This window comes from Ascidia mentula, chromosome 1 (assembly GCF_947561715.1).
Source record: "Ascidia mentula chromosome 1, kaAscMent1.1, whole genome shotgun sequence".
NCBI classification, from domain to species: domain Eukaryota; kingdom Metazoa; phylum Chordata; class Ascidiacea; order Phlebobranchia; family Ascidiidae; genus Ascidia; species Ascidia mentula.
This window is the reverse complement of record NC_138566.1, coordinates 369994-390032: the sequence shown is the minus strand read 5'-3', so window position 1 is coordinate 390032 and position 20039 is coordinate 369994. Positions and strand designations below refer to the sequence as shown.

Below are 20039 nucleotides of genomic sequence, written 5' to 3'. Positions count from 1 at the left end.
AACCGTCCGAGCTATCCCCGGTCTCCCCTATATGACCTGTGTGCTTTCAACGAACACGACGACAAATCAAACAAGGTGTCTCAGCACATTTAAATTGTTGAACCATACAGTGGTGTTGTAGATGTTTTCATGAAAAAGTTGTTTGTGATGAAGGAATTGTTTTAGTTCGCAAACAACATAATGTTCCGAATCATATATAACCATTCGACTAATATATTTAACATTGCTGTTTAGTGTAACACGTGGGGTTCAAGCATTGAAAAGGTGACCTTGAACTCGTAAATATGATGTTATATAATCTGAACTATTCGATCGATTTGTAAGTGACCACCAACTACCGGGGACTCATTTCCGCCCACAATATATTCCAGTGCGTTGTTTCAATCTCTGTTATAATCACAAACCAGTTTGAAGATTACATTCGTTGAACATCTTCTTTGTAAAATGTTTTTGTAAAAAACGTAGTCAGAAAATACTTGCGTTAATTATATCCGAACATGCCTGGGTTTAATCTGATATTCTGGTTCCTACTTGGCTCCAAGTCCCATTTCTAACTTAACAATGATTTTTTTATGATGTTGTCAAAGAAACCTGTTCTAAAGTTTCCATAAGCTAAGCGAATAATTCAATCTCTGCGTCCCGTGCATGGTGGACAAACCGTCTGCTTCAAACTTATCTATATAAATTCCTAAATATCCTCAAGGTTGTTTCTCGGACAACTTGTGAAGTAAAAAGTTCAGGTTTACCATATCGCACTTCTTCACTTTGCATAACAGCAACTATTCGTGGCAAATGAAGGCTGCACTTAATACAACCGTATGTGTAGAGTGAGTTTTTAAATTACGTAGAAATTACCTATTTAAATTTACACGAAACAGACAAACGAAAAACCTAAATCTCCTGCTGCATAGTTAAGTAATGTAAATCAATGAGTCGTGGACCCTGGGTATCATTAATAAAAGTTTTCAAAATACTTCAGAGATTTCAAAACCGAATCGTTACTCGGTTGCAATAATTATGAAGCATTTTCGATTTACAAGAGAAAAAATGAAATAAGGGAGTGTTGAAACCTGAATGCAGACTACACGAGAGAGGGGGAGCAGCCGGTGCCGCGTACTAGGGCCCCCGCCTCGTTAAGGTGGGCCCATGAACAACAAATGGGGGCCCATGATTTAAGTGATTTCTATCGTAGAAGCCTGGGTCTCCACCGATAACGTCATGTGATCTAAATTACAAAAGGTTCTCGCACCGACACACTTATTTCTCTCTCTCGATGGACCTGGTGTGAACAACTTATTTGCATCGCCACGTTTTGTGAGCAGCTGTGAGGTGTTGACCTTGAAACTACCAGCCCCAACCCCTTAAAGTTTTAAATTGGTTGATGTTAACAGGTTAACTAGATGCATTTCTCGTTTTTTTTAGCGTCCAACGTAACTCTGGTGCAAGAATTATTTGAATTTATGCAAATCTCAATGTACAGGTTGGGTTTAAACAGTTAGCCAACCAACAACACTATATTTGCACCAGGTACGTTTAATAAGCAGCATGCACTTAGTACGATATGCAAAGTGGAGCCAATGATATTAATTGACCAAGGTCGAAACAGTAGCCATCTGTATGCAGCTTACACAATGCACCATGTACTCCTGGCTACAAAAAATTAACAAATTCACAGCAATTCGAAGCCATTTTAAATGTACAGTTACTGCATTTGAACTATAACGCAACAGACGCCCTTATGACGTCACAGTGCAAGTGAATCGAATCCCGGATATCCCGGCATTGAAGAAAAAGGTTCTTCAAAACTTTCGTCGTTACGCTTGAGTTGTCGTTGGACGAGACGTTCCGCATGAACAACTGCATCGTGAACTGTGACGAATACACGATCACGTGACAAATGTGATGTCAAGCCGCACCCGTCTAGGGTGTTTATGACGTTTCCTACAATGACGTAACAATGGTATTGTGGAAAAATTTATGGTGAACATCACAATCTTACCTGATGGCCCGGCAATAAGAACACTGACACCTAGTGACTGAAACTTTACAATTATTTGTATGATTTCTCTGGAAGCTGTTGAATCGATAAAACTCCACATGGTGGCGTCAAGGATTAACACACTGAATCCCATGAGAGCAACGGGATTGTTCAGGATTGAAGTTGCTGCAAAAAATATTATAAAATAAAATGTTCGATTGTCTTCTTAGCAACTTTCACCAATAAAAATATTAGTATAAATATATAATTAATTTTGAACCTTCCGGGGACAAGTTTGATCGTTTTCTAACTTTGTCGCTGGATGTCTGGAATCATAAAGTTTCAAATAATTTTCTTCCAAAGCTAAAATTTAATTAAAACTCACCCCCTGCCCAGAACCTTGGATTTCTTCCATTCTGATTAATCTCTGAAGAAAATAAAAGAAAAAAACTTGCAAGTGAAAATAAAAGTTACTTGAGTTAAATGTTTAAAATTATTGCAAAGATAGTAAGAAACTCACAGTTTCGCTGTCAGCCGCCAACCTCACCCCCTTCTTCCTCTGTTTCTCAACTTTGGTCAAAACAGTGCTCGGGTTGACTCTTGAATATAAAAGATCATTATTGCAAGGGTTTTGCATTATATTTGTTGATGTGGAATGATAAGGTACTTAAGAAAAACAATAAGTCATTTGTCATAATATTTTTCTGACATACACAATTCGACTGCAGAAAAAATAAGTTAAGATTCCATAAAGTGGAAAAATGTAATCTGACAAAATAAAAAAAAAGTATAGAAAAAAACTGGGACCAAAATATATGCGGTAACAATATAATAAAGGAAGCAACAGGAAAAGTTGAGTGTAAACTGATGAATTACCCGACAGCTTTATAAAGTGAGTTTCGGAACGCATCTTTGTTCGTGAACGAGACTGAGTCGGCGTAATGGAAAATCTTCACTCCTGGAATCTCATACGCGTCCTTGTATTTTTTGCTATCGGCGTAAAGGTCAGTGTGCATTATTCTTCCAAGAACCGCATGTTTAGGATGCTGGATGCGGAAGATGAGAGCTGCGATCGCCATGGCAACACCTACTGCCAGGCCAAGGTCAACTCCAAGGACGACCACAGCAAAGCATGTGACAACCCATATGCTCTGAAACATGTAAACAGCTTGAGAATGGATAACATAACAAGCAAACCCTTTATAAGTATCAGTAATATTTATGCAAAGTTGTGATTAACTTGTTTTTGTTTCCACTCATAAACATATAGATAGTGTGGTCAACATTTACAGAGTTAAATAAAAGATTTCAACAAATATTATTATGGACAATTTGACTGATATGTTTTTTAAACTTAAAATTCACAAAAATTTGCTTAAAAAAACTAAACAACATTAAAAAAAAATAACTCACGAAGTCAATTTTGCTGACAGCGAAAAGTTCTTTCAGTTTCACGAATTGTTTGAACAAACTTTTGAGTGCAATGATAATAATACAAGCTAGTAGCGATTTTGGCACGGGTTCGAACAATGGAGCGAGCCATAGAAGAACAATCAGCATTAAAACGGATGAGAGGATACTCACTAACTGAGTTTTTCCACCTGAGGAATCGGAAAGTTTTTGTTTGTGAAGAAAGGTAAATTTTGTTAAACTAGTTTAGTATTGACACTTTTTGGGAGCTTTCATAAGTTTGAAAAGAAAAAATATACTATTGTTAGCACTTTGCTCTCCCAAAAAACGTTTGCCGTCATTTTTTTAAACAGTCAATCTTGACCAAAATGTAGCGGTGATAACGTTAGTGGCAAAATACAAACCGGTTGATTCCTGTATGGCAGTTCTCGATAATGAGGCAGCGACTGCAAACGAACTGAGAAAAGCAGGAATCGTGTTGCAAATTCCAAGCGCAAATATTTCCTGCAAGATTGTGGATCATTTATTTGAAACTTTTCAAACTTTTAGCAATATTTTTATTATCATGCAGAGTTGACCAATACTGAAACCGTGTCAGTCAAAAATAAATTTCCCACCTGATTTGCATCAACATCATATCCATGCTTGTCCGAGTAAATCTTGGTTAAAGACAACGATATCGCGACACTGATAAATGCCATTATCAGACAATCCTTCACCATCTCCCCCCACAAATCTATTCGTGAGGGAGGCGCAAAAGTTGGAAACCTGTCGGGAGTAAGAAATGGTTCAATATGTAAATAAACGTGCATTGTTTGTAAATAAGCAATTTCTCTTAAAATATAAAATGTTTTAAAGCAATTCCATTTTTTGTGAATGGACAGGAGCAGAAGAGTTGACATAAAATCAGCTGAAAACAAATCACCATCAAGTGCAGCTTGCAAATATATCAACATTGTCATGAGAAATAATGTTTGCTTTCCAACTAAACCCCATGTTTACATGAAAGCATAATTGTTGTTAATGTAAGTTTATGGTATGGAACAACATTATAAACACAAACTTCTGCCCTGTTTTGATTTTCATACAAACACAAGCCATGTCAGATTTTATGCACACATGCCAGCGTGTGTAAACAGGTGAGTTACATAAAGTCTAATGTTTGTGATCATTTATCACTTGTTTGTGCAAACAGGTTGTGAGTGAGCACTGTGTAACAGATGTAACAGGCGGAATCCCACAGCATGATGTTGGGAGCGGATACGGGGAGTTGTGATGTCAGTGCGATGTAAATATTGTGAGAAACAACATGTTCTGTTGGCAACAAGAACCAAGGAAAATTAACATGTGTTTCCTGTTGTTACAAACATTGCCTGGAACTTGTGTGCCGGGAATGCCATTACCTTGCTATAACTTACTTAAACTTTTTAAAAAAAATTCTGTGGTAAAAAATATAAGTTGAACTCTCACCCAGTTGGAATGGTCTTCACTATGTTCACATTGTATGGTGGGTCGTCAAGGTTACCAAAGTATGATGCAATGGTTGCCACGACAACAAGTATGAGTTCTATCGGTATCGGAATGTTTCGAAGTTTTTGTTTGTAGCGCTCGTTCAAGTATTTCACCACTAGGAGGGAGGGGAGAGCAATACAGGTAATTATGACATCAGTCACGTTTGCTTGAGGTAAATGGGTGATGATGTCACCAAGAATCTAAAATAAACCACCAGAAATATTACCAGAGTACAATGTCTCAATGTTGGACATTCTTGTTCTTAATTAAAACCAAGAATTGTAAACATTATAACACAACAAACCTTAAACAGAGCAAACGGGCCGCTGTACTTTCCAACATACTTTCCGAGCCCAAACAAATACTTCACTTGTGACATCATAACATGAAACGCGGATCCTGTGGTGAAACCTTGAATAACTGGATCCGATAGCAAAGTTGTGAGGAAACCAAGTCGAAGGAAAGCCATCGTCAGCTGCAACAACAAATGTTTGGAATTCAAAATTTCAAAAATTTGTGCAAAACCAAAAAAATCTTATTTTAGCCCAAAACAAACCTGTACAAGCTGATTGCAATGTCACAAAGTTAAAAGCAAACAAACCATCTACAAACGTTAATTACACAAACCTGTATAATTCCAACAAGCAAAGTTGCAGAACAAGCAACTTCAATCTTGTCTGCTTCAAGCTTGGAAAGTGTGTCGGCCAAATAACTCGTGTCATTTAAAACTTGGTGGTTGGAATTGTCTGCAGAAAAACCTTAATTTTTATGTAAAGTTTGTTGTTCCCAACAATTACTAATATTAAAATATAAGAGAGAAAATGTCAAGAATGACTGCAGGAGTCGGCCTGTGCAATTAGGTGACTGGCAGTTTCTATTTGAATAAGATAGAAACAGATGATAACAAGGCAAAAATAATATTTCTGTTAAATAAATAAAAGATCACTCACTGGCACTGATCTTCCTTTACTCCCTTTTAAGTTTCCGGAATAATAAAATTTAATTGTGAATAAATTAGAGGCCAGAGCAAATCAACAATTTAAATTCTAAAACAAATATTTTATTCTTTTTCTTATCAACAAAGTTTGCCTCAGCTGGATGAGTTGCAAATTTCAAACTTAGTCATCAACAACAACAGAAATCACTAGTTTTATAGAACTTATGAAGTTTTCTTTTAATAACGACCTATAATTTCGGAAAAATTATATATTGACCTGTTATAATGTACTTTGGGTCTATTTGTTCAAGGTCAACAGGTTTTCCGTTCAACAATAATTGTGTTCCGTTGTATGAAGGAACAATATCGCGGATTTGAAGATCAATCAAGTTTTGAATCATCAAACAAACCACAGCCATCGTACCTGGAAAGAAATATTTTGCAGCTTCAATAAAACAAAATTCACACAAATTTCACCCACAATCAAAATTTTTAAGACATGCTGAAAAATATTTGCAGCAAATACACTTCTTTCTTTATGAGAAATTTGTTCCTTAAATGAATTGAACAAAAACTCACCAACAGACGTGTGTTTGGAAGTTGAGAAGACGAACCAAAGTAGAACGGGAAAGAAACAGCTGTAGAGACCAAATACGGGCTGAACACCAGCCAGCAGAGCATAAGCCATTCCTACAATATATGCAATGGACTAAAAACTTTCAATCAACTTAGTCAACATCAATACTTTACATGAATATATTCATGTATTTCTACAACCTTCTGTATACTGGGCTAGATTCCGTCAATATTAAAAAGTTTGAATAAAACTAAAGAATCCATTAATTTAAAACCTTGTGGAATTCTAATGACACCGACCGTCCAGCCAGCGATCAAATCACCAACAATATATTTCTTCTTGTACTTTGGAAGCCAAACTAACACCGGGAAAAAGCTGACAAACGTTTTCCAAAACCTGGAAGTTGATATTTTGAAACAAAAGTTTACCAGATAATAAATCAAAAGTATTTGTAGTTGCTGCAAAAACTACTATGCACATGAACACAAACACACGAAATAAAGTGTGACAAATAAAACACCATCATGCATTTATATTATACAATTTTTTTTTAATAGTAACGCAAAAAGGCAACGGACAAAACGATTCACCTGCTAACGGAGCATTGCGTCTGGGCATAGTTACTAAGCCGTTGCCGAAAACTTAGCCTGTTTTTTTCATTCAAGCTGTAAGTTTCGTGGAAATTTTCGTCGCTAAACGTAGGCCTGGAAACATGCACGTTCGTCTCCATCGCTTCTTGGTTCAAACTGAAATTCACCAATTTTTATTCCATAGCAATCATGACCAGCTAAATTCCCGCTGTTTCATTCTTGTGTACAAATATAACAGAGAGTGCACACAACTCACTGACCGCACGCATGACTTGGCACCATTATGACGTATAACATATGTGCTTTGCCAACCGGAAAATACTACTACACCGGGTCACAAATTTTTTCCAAACTTGATCCACATATAAGTCTGTGTAAAACAGAAATCTGTGCAAAATTTTAATGATTAGGCGTGAACAGGGCCACCGCCTGTTATTTTTGTTTATAAATTTGAGTTGAAATACTACACGAAATCGTAGCGTTAATATTCGCACAGATTTCTATGTTACATAGGCTTGTATGTCGATCAAGTTAGAATAAAACTTGTGACCCGGTGCAAAAGTATCTTCCTTGCCAACAGGGACTTTCATTTTTTTTAATCGTTTGCTAGTTGTGATTTTTATGAATTCATGTAAATATCAGCATAGCGCAAAACCGTATCTGCGATGACATAAGCATCTCAGAGCCAGCCATTTGAGAAACGTGACTTTTTTTTGGTAAAATGAAATAATTTTGGACGCTTTTGTTGTGTTCTATATTTACCCTTGTTCGACGATGACATTGTGGTTTGGAAACGTCTGGAATTTATTCCGCAGATTTTGGGGAATGACAATTATTTTTCATATAGTGATGTTTTTGTTAGTTTTCCAAACTCTACTATTGTCATATGGAAATGTCACTAAAACGCCAGAATATAAGCATTAAGATGAACCAACGCAACCAAAACCACCTATTCTATGGTGAGACTAGAAATGAGAAAAAAATATGGTCGGAAATCCATGGAATCCATGCAGCCTTCACAATAGAAATCCCTTAGTTTAAAACGAACAATGGCGATCGTGGGCTCCTTTTTCTAGGTAGGCCTATATGAGCCCTGGTGCGCGGAACCGACTGCACCCCCTCCCGTGGGGCCGCGAATACACGGGTGTTAGCCAATACACATTCGTCACACTTATTCTCTTAACGTAAAAACCCGAGCAACTTAAATAACTTTTCAGTTTGAGTTCAGCGTTGCTGACATTTTTATGTTGACAACAAATTATTGGAAATAAAACTGAATTCTTCTTATTTCTACACATCGAAATTTTGTTGGCAAACAGTAGTAATGTTGAAAGAGCATATGTAGGACAATTTTTTATTGGTTTGGCGCAAAACGTCTGTTTGAAGAAAGAATAGCAAACAAAATAATGTGAAAAAATAATGACCTGGTCGCAAATAACTCGCAATACAATGTAGTTCTGTAAACACAAGGCTACAAAGATTAAAAAAAATCCATTTTCACAAAACATAGAGCAAAAAAACAATTAAAATTGGAATATGTAAGTTCAAGAAGAAGTCCATTTTGTAGAAGTTTATAAATATAATTCATAGTTTATTGCACCACGAATAAGGTTACACCCGAAGAGATATCAAAACACACAAAAAAACTGAAAACAGTTAGTACACAGCCAATTTTAGAAAATGAGAATTGAGACAATGGTAACGTTCTGCTTGTCACGCAACATCCGTTATGACGTAATACACGATTGTTATTTTTGGTTTCGCTTCATTTTCCAGTCGATGATTGCGCACCATTCCTTCAAATCTTCTTCGGAATTGGCGGAAAAATACCAGGTTCTTCCAGGAAGTTCAAGTTTAAAGCAATAATTTCTCCCCGGAATATTGCAGGTGGAAAGTTTGAAACACTCCTCGAGGTTGATGGTCTTTATTGGTCGATCGCTTGAGCAGGTTTCGTAGTAACTCAGCTCATTTCTGACCACCACGAACCACCTCAACTTCCAAGTCTTAATATTCCCCCCTTGTTTCGTCAAAAAGCCCGACTTTGAAGCGAGGGGAATCACCTTTGTTTGTTGCTTCAAGTCGTCCAATGTGGCGTTGACATGAATTGTCGAATGCATCATCATTGTTTCGTCATAATTATCGGGTTCCTCTACTTGTTTTGGGTAAGGGTGCTTCAATGTTATAAGAGTGCCCTGGTCAAAGTTTTTTGACAAACTCCCAACTTGACTGCACAGAATAACTTGGTTCGCGAACATCTGCAGAAGTTGATCCAGGTCGTCAAACTCTGAGTGTGCAAATGTGATACCAGTCTTCGTCTGCTCGATTTTAAAATGTCTCACAGCGTCTCTGCTTCTCACAGACAAACAGTAAGCTCCGTCTGGTACATCCCTCATCAAAAAACTTCCATCCTTGCCATTAGCCATAAGCAATGCCTCGGCAATATGTCTGCTGATCGAGCCATGATACCAGTCGATATTCTCCATAACTCTGCAATGAACTGACTGCTGGTTACCCAAGCCTAAACCTCTATTCACTTTCTCAAGCGGAAACTAGGCGCGGAGGTGTCACGTGATGCGTGACGTAGTGCTGACACAGTACACGCAGGTTTCGAGTTGTTTGTCTTGCAATCTGCCTTCGCTGGGTTCCTGTTGCTTATCGGAGCAGGGCAAAGTGCATTAACACCGTGCACTTGCCCACATACATCGTGCTTCACATTGCAACAAAACTTTGTGGTTTCGACATTGTTACGTCATGTCACTTACATAAAGAAAGTAATACGAAACCACACAATTATGGGTAGTTTCATGGTATATGTTTTTCGCATGTTGCGTTTTTAATTTTATTCAAGCTGCTTCGAAAGAAGTGGTTCCTAGTACCAGTGCACTCAATTGTTCATTACTTCAAAGCAGCGGTGCACAACCTGCGGCCGTACGGCCGCATGCGGCCGCGGACGCTATTTTTTGCGGCCGTGCACATTTATATCAAAATATATGCATTGGCGGCCGTTGTTGCTTCTGAAACTTGTTTTTCCAGCGGTCTCAAGAGTTAAGCTTTTAATTGGGCCCATTTTCATTTCCGCGTTGTACACATTCGTTCGCTGTAGCGAGTAGTAACTGGTGCAGCCACAGCAACCGAAGCAATAGGGATGGTGACGTCATAAAACATTGACAGCATATCAGTGAATTGTCATGTACGCATGTACAGTTGTCGAAAAGCTAAACAGTGGAATCAATCAGTCATGTCGCAGAAAAGGTTGTTAAAACAAGAGAAAATGGCGTTTAATCCCAAATGGGAAGTGGATTATTTTATGATGGAGACGTGAACCTAGCGTGCAAGAACAAGGCAGCTATTAAATAATTCGACATTTCATTACATTGTAACATACGTAATTTGGCAAATGTAAATAATAAATAGTGCACATTTTTCATGTATTGAATCATTTCCATTCTTTTCTAATATTGCTCACGTCAACTTGTCGTAATTATCAGGAGTATATCGTTGAAAAAACAGTATATTCAGTGGCGGCCGTTAGCACACAGTGGTGTGTGTGTTGCGGCCGGCAATAGTAACAAGGTTGTGCGCCCCTGCTTCAAAGTATGTTCCAAATATTTTTGAAATAGTTTGCATTGCAGGTAATAATGTTGCGAAATAAACCCCAACTTCTTCCCATGCAATTGAAACACTGTGGTGTCTGACAAAATGGCCGTGTTAAAATGACAAGTATTCACTATAAACGACTAAACCTTGCATGTAGAATGCTCGTTAAACGACATGGTTCGTGGAAGTATTGCAATCTTCATCACCTTGTATTCACCAAGTAGTTGCAGTTGGATGACGTCATACGCCTCCAGCAAGGTTTGAGTAACAAGTTCGCCCACACGTGCAGAGGAAACTGCTGTGTTAATAAAGATCCGTGTGTCGTAATAAAGACAGGACAATCAGAATCATGACGTTGTCAAAACAATCCCTCCAGTGTTCAGTTTGTTGATTGTTACGCAACTAACTTGAAATGTCGTTTTATTTTAATTCGCGCAACAACACCAACCTTACAAGGCTTATTGATTTCCGATGGCGGATCTGGAATAAACCAACCCCTGGTTGACGTCATGTATTGATTATTACGTCAGGTGGGGGGAAACCACGCAAAATTATTCCAATTTAAAGATTTTCGTTATTGGAAAATATTTTTTCTGATGACAAAAATGTTTTCGTATAAAACAGCAAATGTGTTCTACGCCACACTGGACCATAAAATAAATGAGTAAAAACTTGTTTTATGACGTCAAACAACTAGTCATTACGTCATACTACCAGATTAATTCCTAGAATATCATGTGATTGTCATTTCTGACTTGGGTGGGATTTGAACTCTCAACCTTCGAGGCGTGGAATTTCATTTTAATTACATTCTAAAGTGACGAAATAAAAAGCATTCTTGCACCATGCGTGAAACGATTGTTACAGAAAAATAGAGCAAAGATGACGTCACAGGGAAGGACAGTGTTTTGAAATAAACAATCGAAGACAATCGCACGTTCGAAAAATAAAAACACGCCATTGGTTGCTCTCTGTTGCCGTCATTCAATGTAAAAAACATTTTGTTAAATTGACGCAAAACACAAATCAGCAAACCAAGAAAAATGCTAACATCTCGTTATGAATTTTATCCGTTTGGTGGCAGCAGTGGGATAAATTAATTTATAATTAGGGGAACAACATCGCAGTACAAATCTTGCGTTGACAACATCGATGCAACATAGAAATACTAAAGGCAGAAACTATAAGCGACTACACCAATCCGTACCACTGCAGTCTCCGCATTTATGGCAACCTTCAAAATTCTTGCCAGTTAAGTTTTTGCAACATTTCCTATTTTCATTTATAAATTTTAGGATTTCTGCACGTGGAAGCATTTTCAACTCATTTTGTTATGGCACTTGCATGGGGATTTCCCCAAAACGCGACCATCCACAAGGTCACGTGGTCAGGGCACAGTGCGTGAAACCCCAATTATTGTGACGTCACAATCGATAGGGTGGGGTAAATTTTGTGCAAAAATTGTAAATACTGAGTCACGTGGATCAACGTGAATGACGTCATCAAAACAGCATAGATTGGCGACGTCGGTTTTGGTTGCCATGGTGATACGTTCGACTTCCCGGGTTTTTGATGAGATTAATTCCGGGGAGGGTGAAAATTGACGTTGCTAAGCAACAACAAACCATGATTGTCACGCATGAGGGGATGGTGTTGAAAAAACATTGATTCACATAAATTTAGCAATTAGATAAAAAAACTTTTGTTAAAACGCAAGAAAAGTTTGTGAGACTTACTATCTGGGAGTTTGTGAACATTTGGTCCAAGAACTTTGAAGAATTCATGAAGGAGACAGCCTTGTGCTTCCGCTCTTTCCTTGGGGTTGAACTTACGACAAAAATGTTAACATTTATTTTCTGTAATGGTTTGACATGAAACAGACAGAAAATCATTTGGCAGAAATAACTTGGTATCTTGTTCAAACCCTCACTAAATTATAATTGACTTTGTTTTTAAAATTACATTCGTTTAAAAATAATTTGAAAAACATTTGAGGGAAATAAAGATTTCTACCTCAAGAAGTTTTGAAATGAGATCGAGTCCATCTTGTTCCAACCTGGGAGCGATGCTTCTGTACGTTTCACCGGGGTACATTCGCTTGGCGTGTGTACTAAGGGTAGACAATAAATTGGTTGTCTGATATATTGAAATAATCAACAAAACAACAGTTTTGAGTTCGAATCACGGTTTGGTGACGGCCGCGGTTAAGGTGGAGTAAAAAGTTGTTTTGACATTGGAAAAAGTAACTGCATATTTCTGCTTTTTATGTTTTGTTGGCAAATATAAACACTTCAAAATATTTTTGCATAGTTGAGTACACGGGAACAGGGGACTTTCCCACCTGTATCCTGGAAGTTGGGAAACCCCCTTCCATGTTTCTTCAGTCGGAGTCCCGAGCGTTCGGAAGATGAGTTGAAGTTGATCGTTGACGGTGGAGCCAGGAAATAGAGGTCGGCCTGTCGCCATTTCATAGAAGATGCATCCGATTCCCCTGCAACACATATCATGTATTTAAACTGATAACTTGATGCTGTTATTATCGGTACTCATATATATTAGGAAACATACAATTTCAAAATATTAAAAAAAACAAGAATTCAGGTGGATAATACCCTTCGCAAACTCTTGTGCAATGGAAAAATCATGTGTGACAAAACAATGAGTTATGCATGGATGGCAATGTCAAGGTTGAATGAGCACATAGATAAGTTGAACATGATCAGATATAGTTTGAATTTGGGCAATTTTAAGCCGATAGTCAATTGAATTTGATTTGTGTTGAAAAAAAGAAGGCGATAATTGAGGTGGGTTCTGCAGAAAAAGGAATCACAGCATTGTCATCCCAACATGCAATGTTTCATGTTGGTATCACCTTCTTTTCACATATTCAGATCAAACATCAAATCCACAAAACCTAACTGTGTACTGTATTAATGCTACTGCAATATTCTTTCCATTAAACAATAACATTGCCCTTTCATGAGTCACAAAACCCAGCAATTGTTTTCAGAAAACAGTGGCCATGCATAACAATGCAGACAACTTGAACAACTTAATGTTAGGGTTTATAACTGAAACAGGTCCTTTTTTTTCATTTAGATGAATAATTATTGCAAAACAACACAAGGTGATAGGGTGAATTTCCTTTTTAAATTTTCCATCACACAGAATCTTCAACCACCAATAATCAGTAAAATTGACAGAATCCAGACCATCTTGTACAAATTTAAATTCAAACAACAGTTGCATAAATAGTAAATTTGACCAAGGCATTACCACGAGGGCACACAATATGTAAAGGACAACACAAGTAGGTTTGTGTATTAAGTCACATAATAATAAATCGCTTCATGAATTATTAATCACAAACTCTTCCCAATGAGGTTGTGTTTGGCAACCACGCTTGACGTTGGTAATTCCAAGGTGTTAAAGAATGACCAAAACCATCAGAATTACTGCAGAAAACCTACCACATATCTATGGATGAATTATACTCTGTGGAACCAAGGAGGACATCTGGTGGTCGATACCACAAAGTAACGACCTCGTTGGAATATGTTTTCGTGGGTACAGACTTGGCTCGAGCGAGACCAAAGTCGGCCAACTTTAATTCACCTCTGTCGTTGATCAGCAAATTCTGTGGTTTTAAATCTCTGGAGAAATAAAAAAAAAAGGATTAAAAATTTAACTCGATTTATGATGAATATTGGTGTACGTTGTCAGCGTGTTCAACAGCATTGATGGTGATGTAGTTGTATATAACTTACCTGTAATCTTGGTGTACCACTAAAACAGTCATGCATTTTAAATTATCTATCGTGTGCCAAACATTTGTATGATAGTTTCATGCACATATGCTGTATTGCACACCCTGCTTTACGAGGTTGCTAATATGAAATTTCAGAACTAAAACAAAATTAGTAAAAATAACAACATATAATAACTGGACCAAAAAAACACAACAAAATTTATCTTTTAACTTACAGGATGTAGATATTTTAATTGGAGGTACAATACCACCGTGTGTGTGTGTGTGGTGCAGGTAATTTACAATGAATTAGGGCAAACATTGCGTCAGGTGATTTACAACTTGCTGAATAAACAATTGCGGCAGAGGAGAAACTTAATGACTGTTTCAATATAAAATACACACAGGGAAAATGTTAACATGGTTTATGGATAAATTTCATAGTCCTTAAATATTACCCAACTTCCAACATACAAAATGTGCATGAATGTAACAGTGTGTTATTTACTTGGTATGAAGATTCTTAATTGGCTTTTGAATATTTTTAGATTTTTAGTAGTATTATTCTGCTGTATGAACAACCTTGTAAATGCCATATTCGAAAAAACTTTGTGCCTTTTTGCAAATAAAAGTTTTCAATAAAGCAAACGAGAGAATTTTTCCTCACACAGAAAAAATTTGTGGTGATGAGATTACTTATAGTGAAATACACAAAAGAAATGTGGTTTTAATTCCATACAATCATGTTGTTCCCAGGTGATGACACCAATAAATAGGTGAGTGTAAAGTATTGATTTCAACATACAACTACCAACGCCCCACAAGGCTGCTTTTGTAATAATAATAGTCACGTTTATTCTTAGTAAGTAGGCTAACCTGTGCAAGACTCTTCGTTTGTGACAATACGCGATGCCTCTCAAAAGTTGAAAAAGGAACAACTGGAAAATGAGATTAATATTAGTTTAACTTTATAGTGTAAAGTAGCACAAAAACAAAGTTGTAAACTCACTCGAACATTCTGCATGCTCAAGATGTTTCCACAGTTATCCATGTACTGTTTCATATCTCGGTCCTAAAGTTTTGTTTGACAAAATTGTGCGCTGGTAAAACTCTTTATAATACTCAAATAATTAAAATTGCATGTTTTCCTATGTTATAAATTTAAGTTCGAAAGCCAGTTTCAAAGTAGGTGGATTGAAAGATGAAATTGAATTCTTACCAAATATTCAAACACAAGGGTCAGAGATTTCTCTGTGTGGACAATATCGTGGAGGGTGACAATATTTGCCTGCTTTAAATCCTTCAGCAAGGAAACTGAAAAAGTACAAAGGAATTTAAAGTTGACGTGAATTGGAATCTTTACATAGGCTTGTATTAAATCTATGCAAAAATAAAAGTTTCAACACCAAACAAAATATTGTAAAGTTCATCGAGCATAATCATTAAAAAGTGTAATTTGCTTCATGCTTATCGTACATGAACAATCATTTATTTAAATTTAAACCATATTTATATGTAAGTTTTAAGTTAGGTTGAAATGCATCAAAATTTTATGAAAAAAAATATCATCATCATTTTTTTTTAAAAAACATAAGATTTATTCACAACAGATATTCGGTGGATCATACACGTATTATATCATATAACTATTACATGTTACATCATACACCTATTACATTATACACGTATTACATATACAAACAATCACTCCATGAAAACCAAAAAAAAACATGACCTAAGGCTAATTTTGGACAGGGTGGGGTGGATTATATTGGGGAGATCTAATCCTCTTATCCATAGGGAAAAGCTTAATATAGATCCCTACTAGTTAAGTGACTCGGATAGATTGTCGTCACACACATTTTAAATGTATTGATTTCACTTTGCCGTGGACTCACAAAGAGAACCGTGATAGTGGTGGTGGTGGTGAGAAACCACACATTGTGCTCAATGTTTTGCTAACAACATAATAATGGCTCGTGTGGTTTCCATCCAATCTCACAATTATTCATGCAGGGAATTATTCACAGATTCTTGCCAGAAAACCCAACAAAATTACATTGTAGAACATAAACAACTTTGTTGCAGCATTTGGTAAAAGGTTTAATACAATGGTAATAGTTATTTCAAAATTTATCAAGTAGGATTGTTACAGTGTATTGTTAAAAACAAAGTTTTTTTTGACAAAGTTAAAGGTTTTCCTGTTAACACAAAGTTCCTTATACCATATGTTGTTCTGTCATCACGCGCCGCTAGCAATGTCTCTAAAATTAGGCAAGCATCATGCTGTGACTTGGTACACGAGACGAATGTTTATTTGGCTTTAGTATGAAAGGTTAAAATGAAACAAGGCAAAATATCAAACAGATATATGTGTGTTGGTTATACACAGGTTGGTTTGTAATTGGGGTTATTGGATTGACTGAGCTTGTGTGTAAGTGGGTGCTCAACTGGAGAGACCAGGAGGGGGGTTCGAGCATTGAAACAATCAATATCGGGTCAATTTTGAAACACATGATGTCTGCAATTATGTTCCTTATTCATAAATAATGTGATTACATGTTAAAGGAAGCAGAGCAAAAAACTTTTCACATTTGTGCACAGTGAAACAAATGTTTGAATTCATGGCATCTTTGCAAAGCCTGTATAATCGTGTTTTTTTTTGGTTGAAACGAAAACATTTTCAAACCTTCTCTAATGGCAGTGCACGGGGCGCCTTCTTCGTGTTCGAGTCTAATCTCTTTCAGTGCAACCAGGTTGTCAGTCAACTTGCTGCGACCTTTGTACACAGTGGCGTATGTACCCTGAAACAAGCAACACATCCGAATATCCAACACAGTATCATAATAGTGAAATACATTAATATAATGTGCCTTTTCACAAGACATAAATCTATGAAGTTTGGTCATGCGGATTTTTATTTATTTAGACAAACTTTTTTATTTAGCAATCGTGCTAAGAACTGCAACAAAATAATAATAAGTCTGTTGTTTTGTGATTGTAAACCCACCTCGCCAAGCTTGTCAAGTTTTACATAGGATTCAATCTTTCCAAATCCAATTTCAGACTAAAAAGCATTAAACATGGTTGGATTCAAAATAAACAAAGATAAGGTCGACAATTAATCACAGTTTTCTTGAACTACAGATAAAACAACAATGGCCTTTCTCACAACCATAACATATTGATGATAAATTACTACAATATCAATACTTGACATAAACAGCTTAGTGTCAAATGCCGGCCATCGATTATTTTACCAAGCTATAAAATATGATTGTGTTAGTAGGTTAAATTTGTTTTTTTAACTTTAAGATTTAACTTTCAAGTTAGCAGTCAAATAACTTTAAGATGTCATAACCATGATGTAAGTTACTGTTGGAAAAATGATAATTATGAATAAGTTGGTACCAGTGATGCTCTTCGGAGACGTCGAGACATTTTCTGATCACCAGGAGGCGAACTTTGTAGGAAATGTTGTGGTAGCTGAACGTTCGCGGGGAGAGACATTCGCTTGTTGACCAGTTTCGGGTGGTGTAAGTTATGTCGCATTAAAACTTTTGGCGAGTGAAACTCATCAGACGAAGCATTTTCACCTTCTCCATCAGATCCAATCCCGAATGCTCCATTGTTTTCATGACCGATTCCTGCAAACATAAATTAATTTTATATCTCAAAGATGTCATGTCTCAAGGTCACTTGTGAACAACAGCGTTTTGCTCACGCGAATAATAGAAAATATTTAAAGATATTAATTAATTTAGAGGATTTAAACATGACATACCGCTGCCTTGACACAAAAAATAAATAAAATAGAAAAAAATACCAGTTTGCATCACAAACACATGATATTTACATAATATCTTTGATGTGAATTTAAACAGGGCAACAATTGAAAATAGTTTAGCTATTTTTAAAAGATCGATTGTGGTTGTATATTTTCAAACATATTTTATGAATAAGGTTCAAATTACAGAAAACAAAAACTGAAGACAAAAGAACAAAACGTAGTGGTTGTTGTATTTGTAACTTAATCCAACACAGGGTGACTGGCATAACTACACAACTTTCACAATCACAGAAAGACCAGTAAACATTTTTGTTAAACTTACTCACAAAACACACAAGACATTTTGTATCGCTTTGTAATCCCAACGATAACATGTTCTGTTAAAAATATGCCGAAGGTTAATGTTTGTTCACCTAATTAAACACAAAACATCCCAATTAACTTTCCTTTTTATTAAAAAAGTTTTATGCCTAAAAAATAAACTCAATGAATTACCATTTTCAGTTGTTATTTGTTCTGTGAGTTCAGTTATGGAGTCTTCCACCAAACTACTACGACTTCGTCTCATCGACAGGGAAAGTCTCCTCTTGATCTTCTTCATTATAATCTCCAAGCTCTTCTACCCAAGATGTTTAATAACTTTCAGAACATTTCGCTTTCGGAAAGTGGTTTAAGGACAATTTAAATTTACTGTTAACCTAAACACACAATAGTTTATCTATAATAAAGGTTAATTCTGGAGCATTTGTGGCATTTTAACACTAAAAACTGATGTGCACAAAAATAAAAAACTTTGTAGTTTCCAAGAAACGGGAAAGATTTCACTTAACATGGAAATAAACACCAGGCCATGGTTTCAAATATTAAGGTGATATTTTATTCATTAAGTCCAGGGTGAAGCAACCAGACTGCAAGTAAATTTCTAGTTAACAAAGTAATTTTTTTTTTCAATTCATAGTTTCGACTTTGCATCAACAATGGGTTTGAGGTCACAATCCTGCAGCTTAAGATTGACTGAAAATTGAGAGTTTTTCAACGCAAAGTTGCAAATGCAAAAAAATTATGTGCAAAAAAGCCATATTATTGCAATGCTGCAGACAGGGTGTGTACACGCAAAAAAAATACATTGAGGGAAAGCAGAAATTGCAGAGGAATGTAAAAACAAAGCGCCAAAATTTTAGGCGAAGACATTAACTATCATGCATGGCAATGACATTGGCGCATGCTTTTATTGCGGTGATATTGATCATATGAAAAATGACAGCAGGTGGACACGAAAATTTGTTGTTTAATTTTGTATCTTTTGTTTCATATGCTGTCAATTTTCTGAACTATGCACATTAGTTGCAGTTAATTCCAGACGTTTTCACCTAAGCATAAATTCTTGCTGTTGGTGCCTTGCATTTATGTTCCTTAACAATTTCTACTTTGTCTAGATGTTAAATTTTCCCCAAAAAAGAGAAGTTACTGCTGTACTACAGCTACAGGTATTTTATTTGAGGAACTCCTAATCACAAGCATTTTTAGCTAATCTTTACCTGCAGCATTGTGATGTCAGACCAAAATACTTTAAATATATTCCAGGTTGTAAATGAATCATGAATCAAACATGTATTAATTGTAAGTTAATGTAGGCTATTTATCACGTAGCTACAGTTGTACATTAACATAGGTAAAGCAGTGCTTTAACTGCACAGTTACAATTGTGTGCTAGTTAAAATTATTTCATTGATCTCAAAAATTACACTTTCAACGAAACATTGCTGAAAATCGCACAAAAAAATCGAATAAAGTAATAAAAAACGAAACTCCGAACTCAATAAAAAGTTTCACAGATTGAACACAGCTCATTGGACTTTTTCTACGGCTTTTTTTAACACAGAAATCACCCCAATCAACA

General features: G+C 36.3%; 2 protein-coding genes and 1 pseudogene across 2 annotated transcripts; all 3 read right to left on the bottom strand.

The window, feature by feature from the left end:
• Nucleotides 1–1532: 1532 nt before the first annotated feature.
• Nucleotides 1533–7258, bottom strand: LOC145901099 (prestin-like). Its single transcript, XM_082988907.1, has 16 exons — nt 7005–7258; nt 6689–6810; nt 6417–6527; nt 6115–6261; nt 5528–5658; nt 5205–5375; nt 4859–5100; nt 4006–4156; nt 3793–3892; nt 3392–3579; nt 2855–3129; nt 2499–2577; nt 2364–2405; nt 2259–2304; nt 2000–2164; nt 1533–1941 (listed from the first exon to the last, which is right to left on the bottom strand). Exons 1-16 carry the CDS (start codon nt 7142–7144, stop codon nt 1745–1747), a joined length of 2307 nt encoding a protein of 768 aa, XP_082845033.1. The 5' UTR covers nt 7145–7258; the 3' UTR covers nt 1533–1744.
• Nucleotides 7259–8344: 1086 nt separating this feature from the next.
• On the bottom strand, nt 8345–9516 carry LOC145908947 (dual adapter for phosphotyrosine and 3-phosphotyrosine and 3-phosphoinositide pseudogene; annotated as a pseudogene).
• Nucleotides 9517–11385: 1869 nt separating this feature from the next.
• LOC145908555 (cyclin-dependent kinase 17-like) lies at nt 11386–18851 on the bottom strand. Its single transcript, XM_082995857.1, has 12 exons — nt 18635–18851; nt 17761–17996; nt 17360–17416; nt 17039–17153; nt 15569–15663; nt 15359–15421; nt 15226–15287; nt 14072–14254; nt 12943–13092; nt 12615–12711; nt 12338–12428; nt 11386–12210 (listed from the first exon to the last, which is right to left on the bottom strand). The coding sequence occupies exons 1-12, from the start codon at nt 18738–18740 to the stop codon at nt 12104–12106; spliced, it is 1362 nt and encodes a 453-aa protein (XP_082851983.1). The 5' UTR covers nt 18741–18851; the 3' UTR covers nt 11386–12103.
• Nucleotides 18852–20039: the final 1188 nt, after the last annotated feature.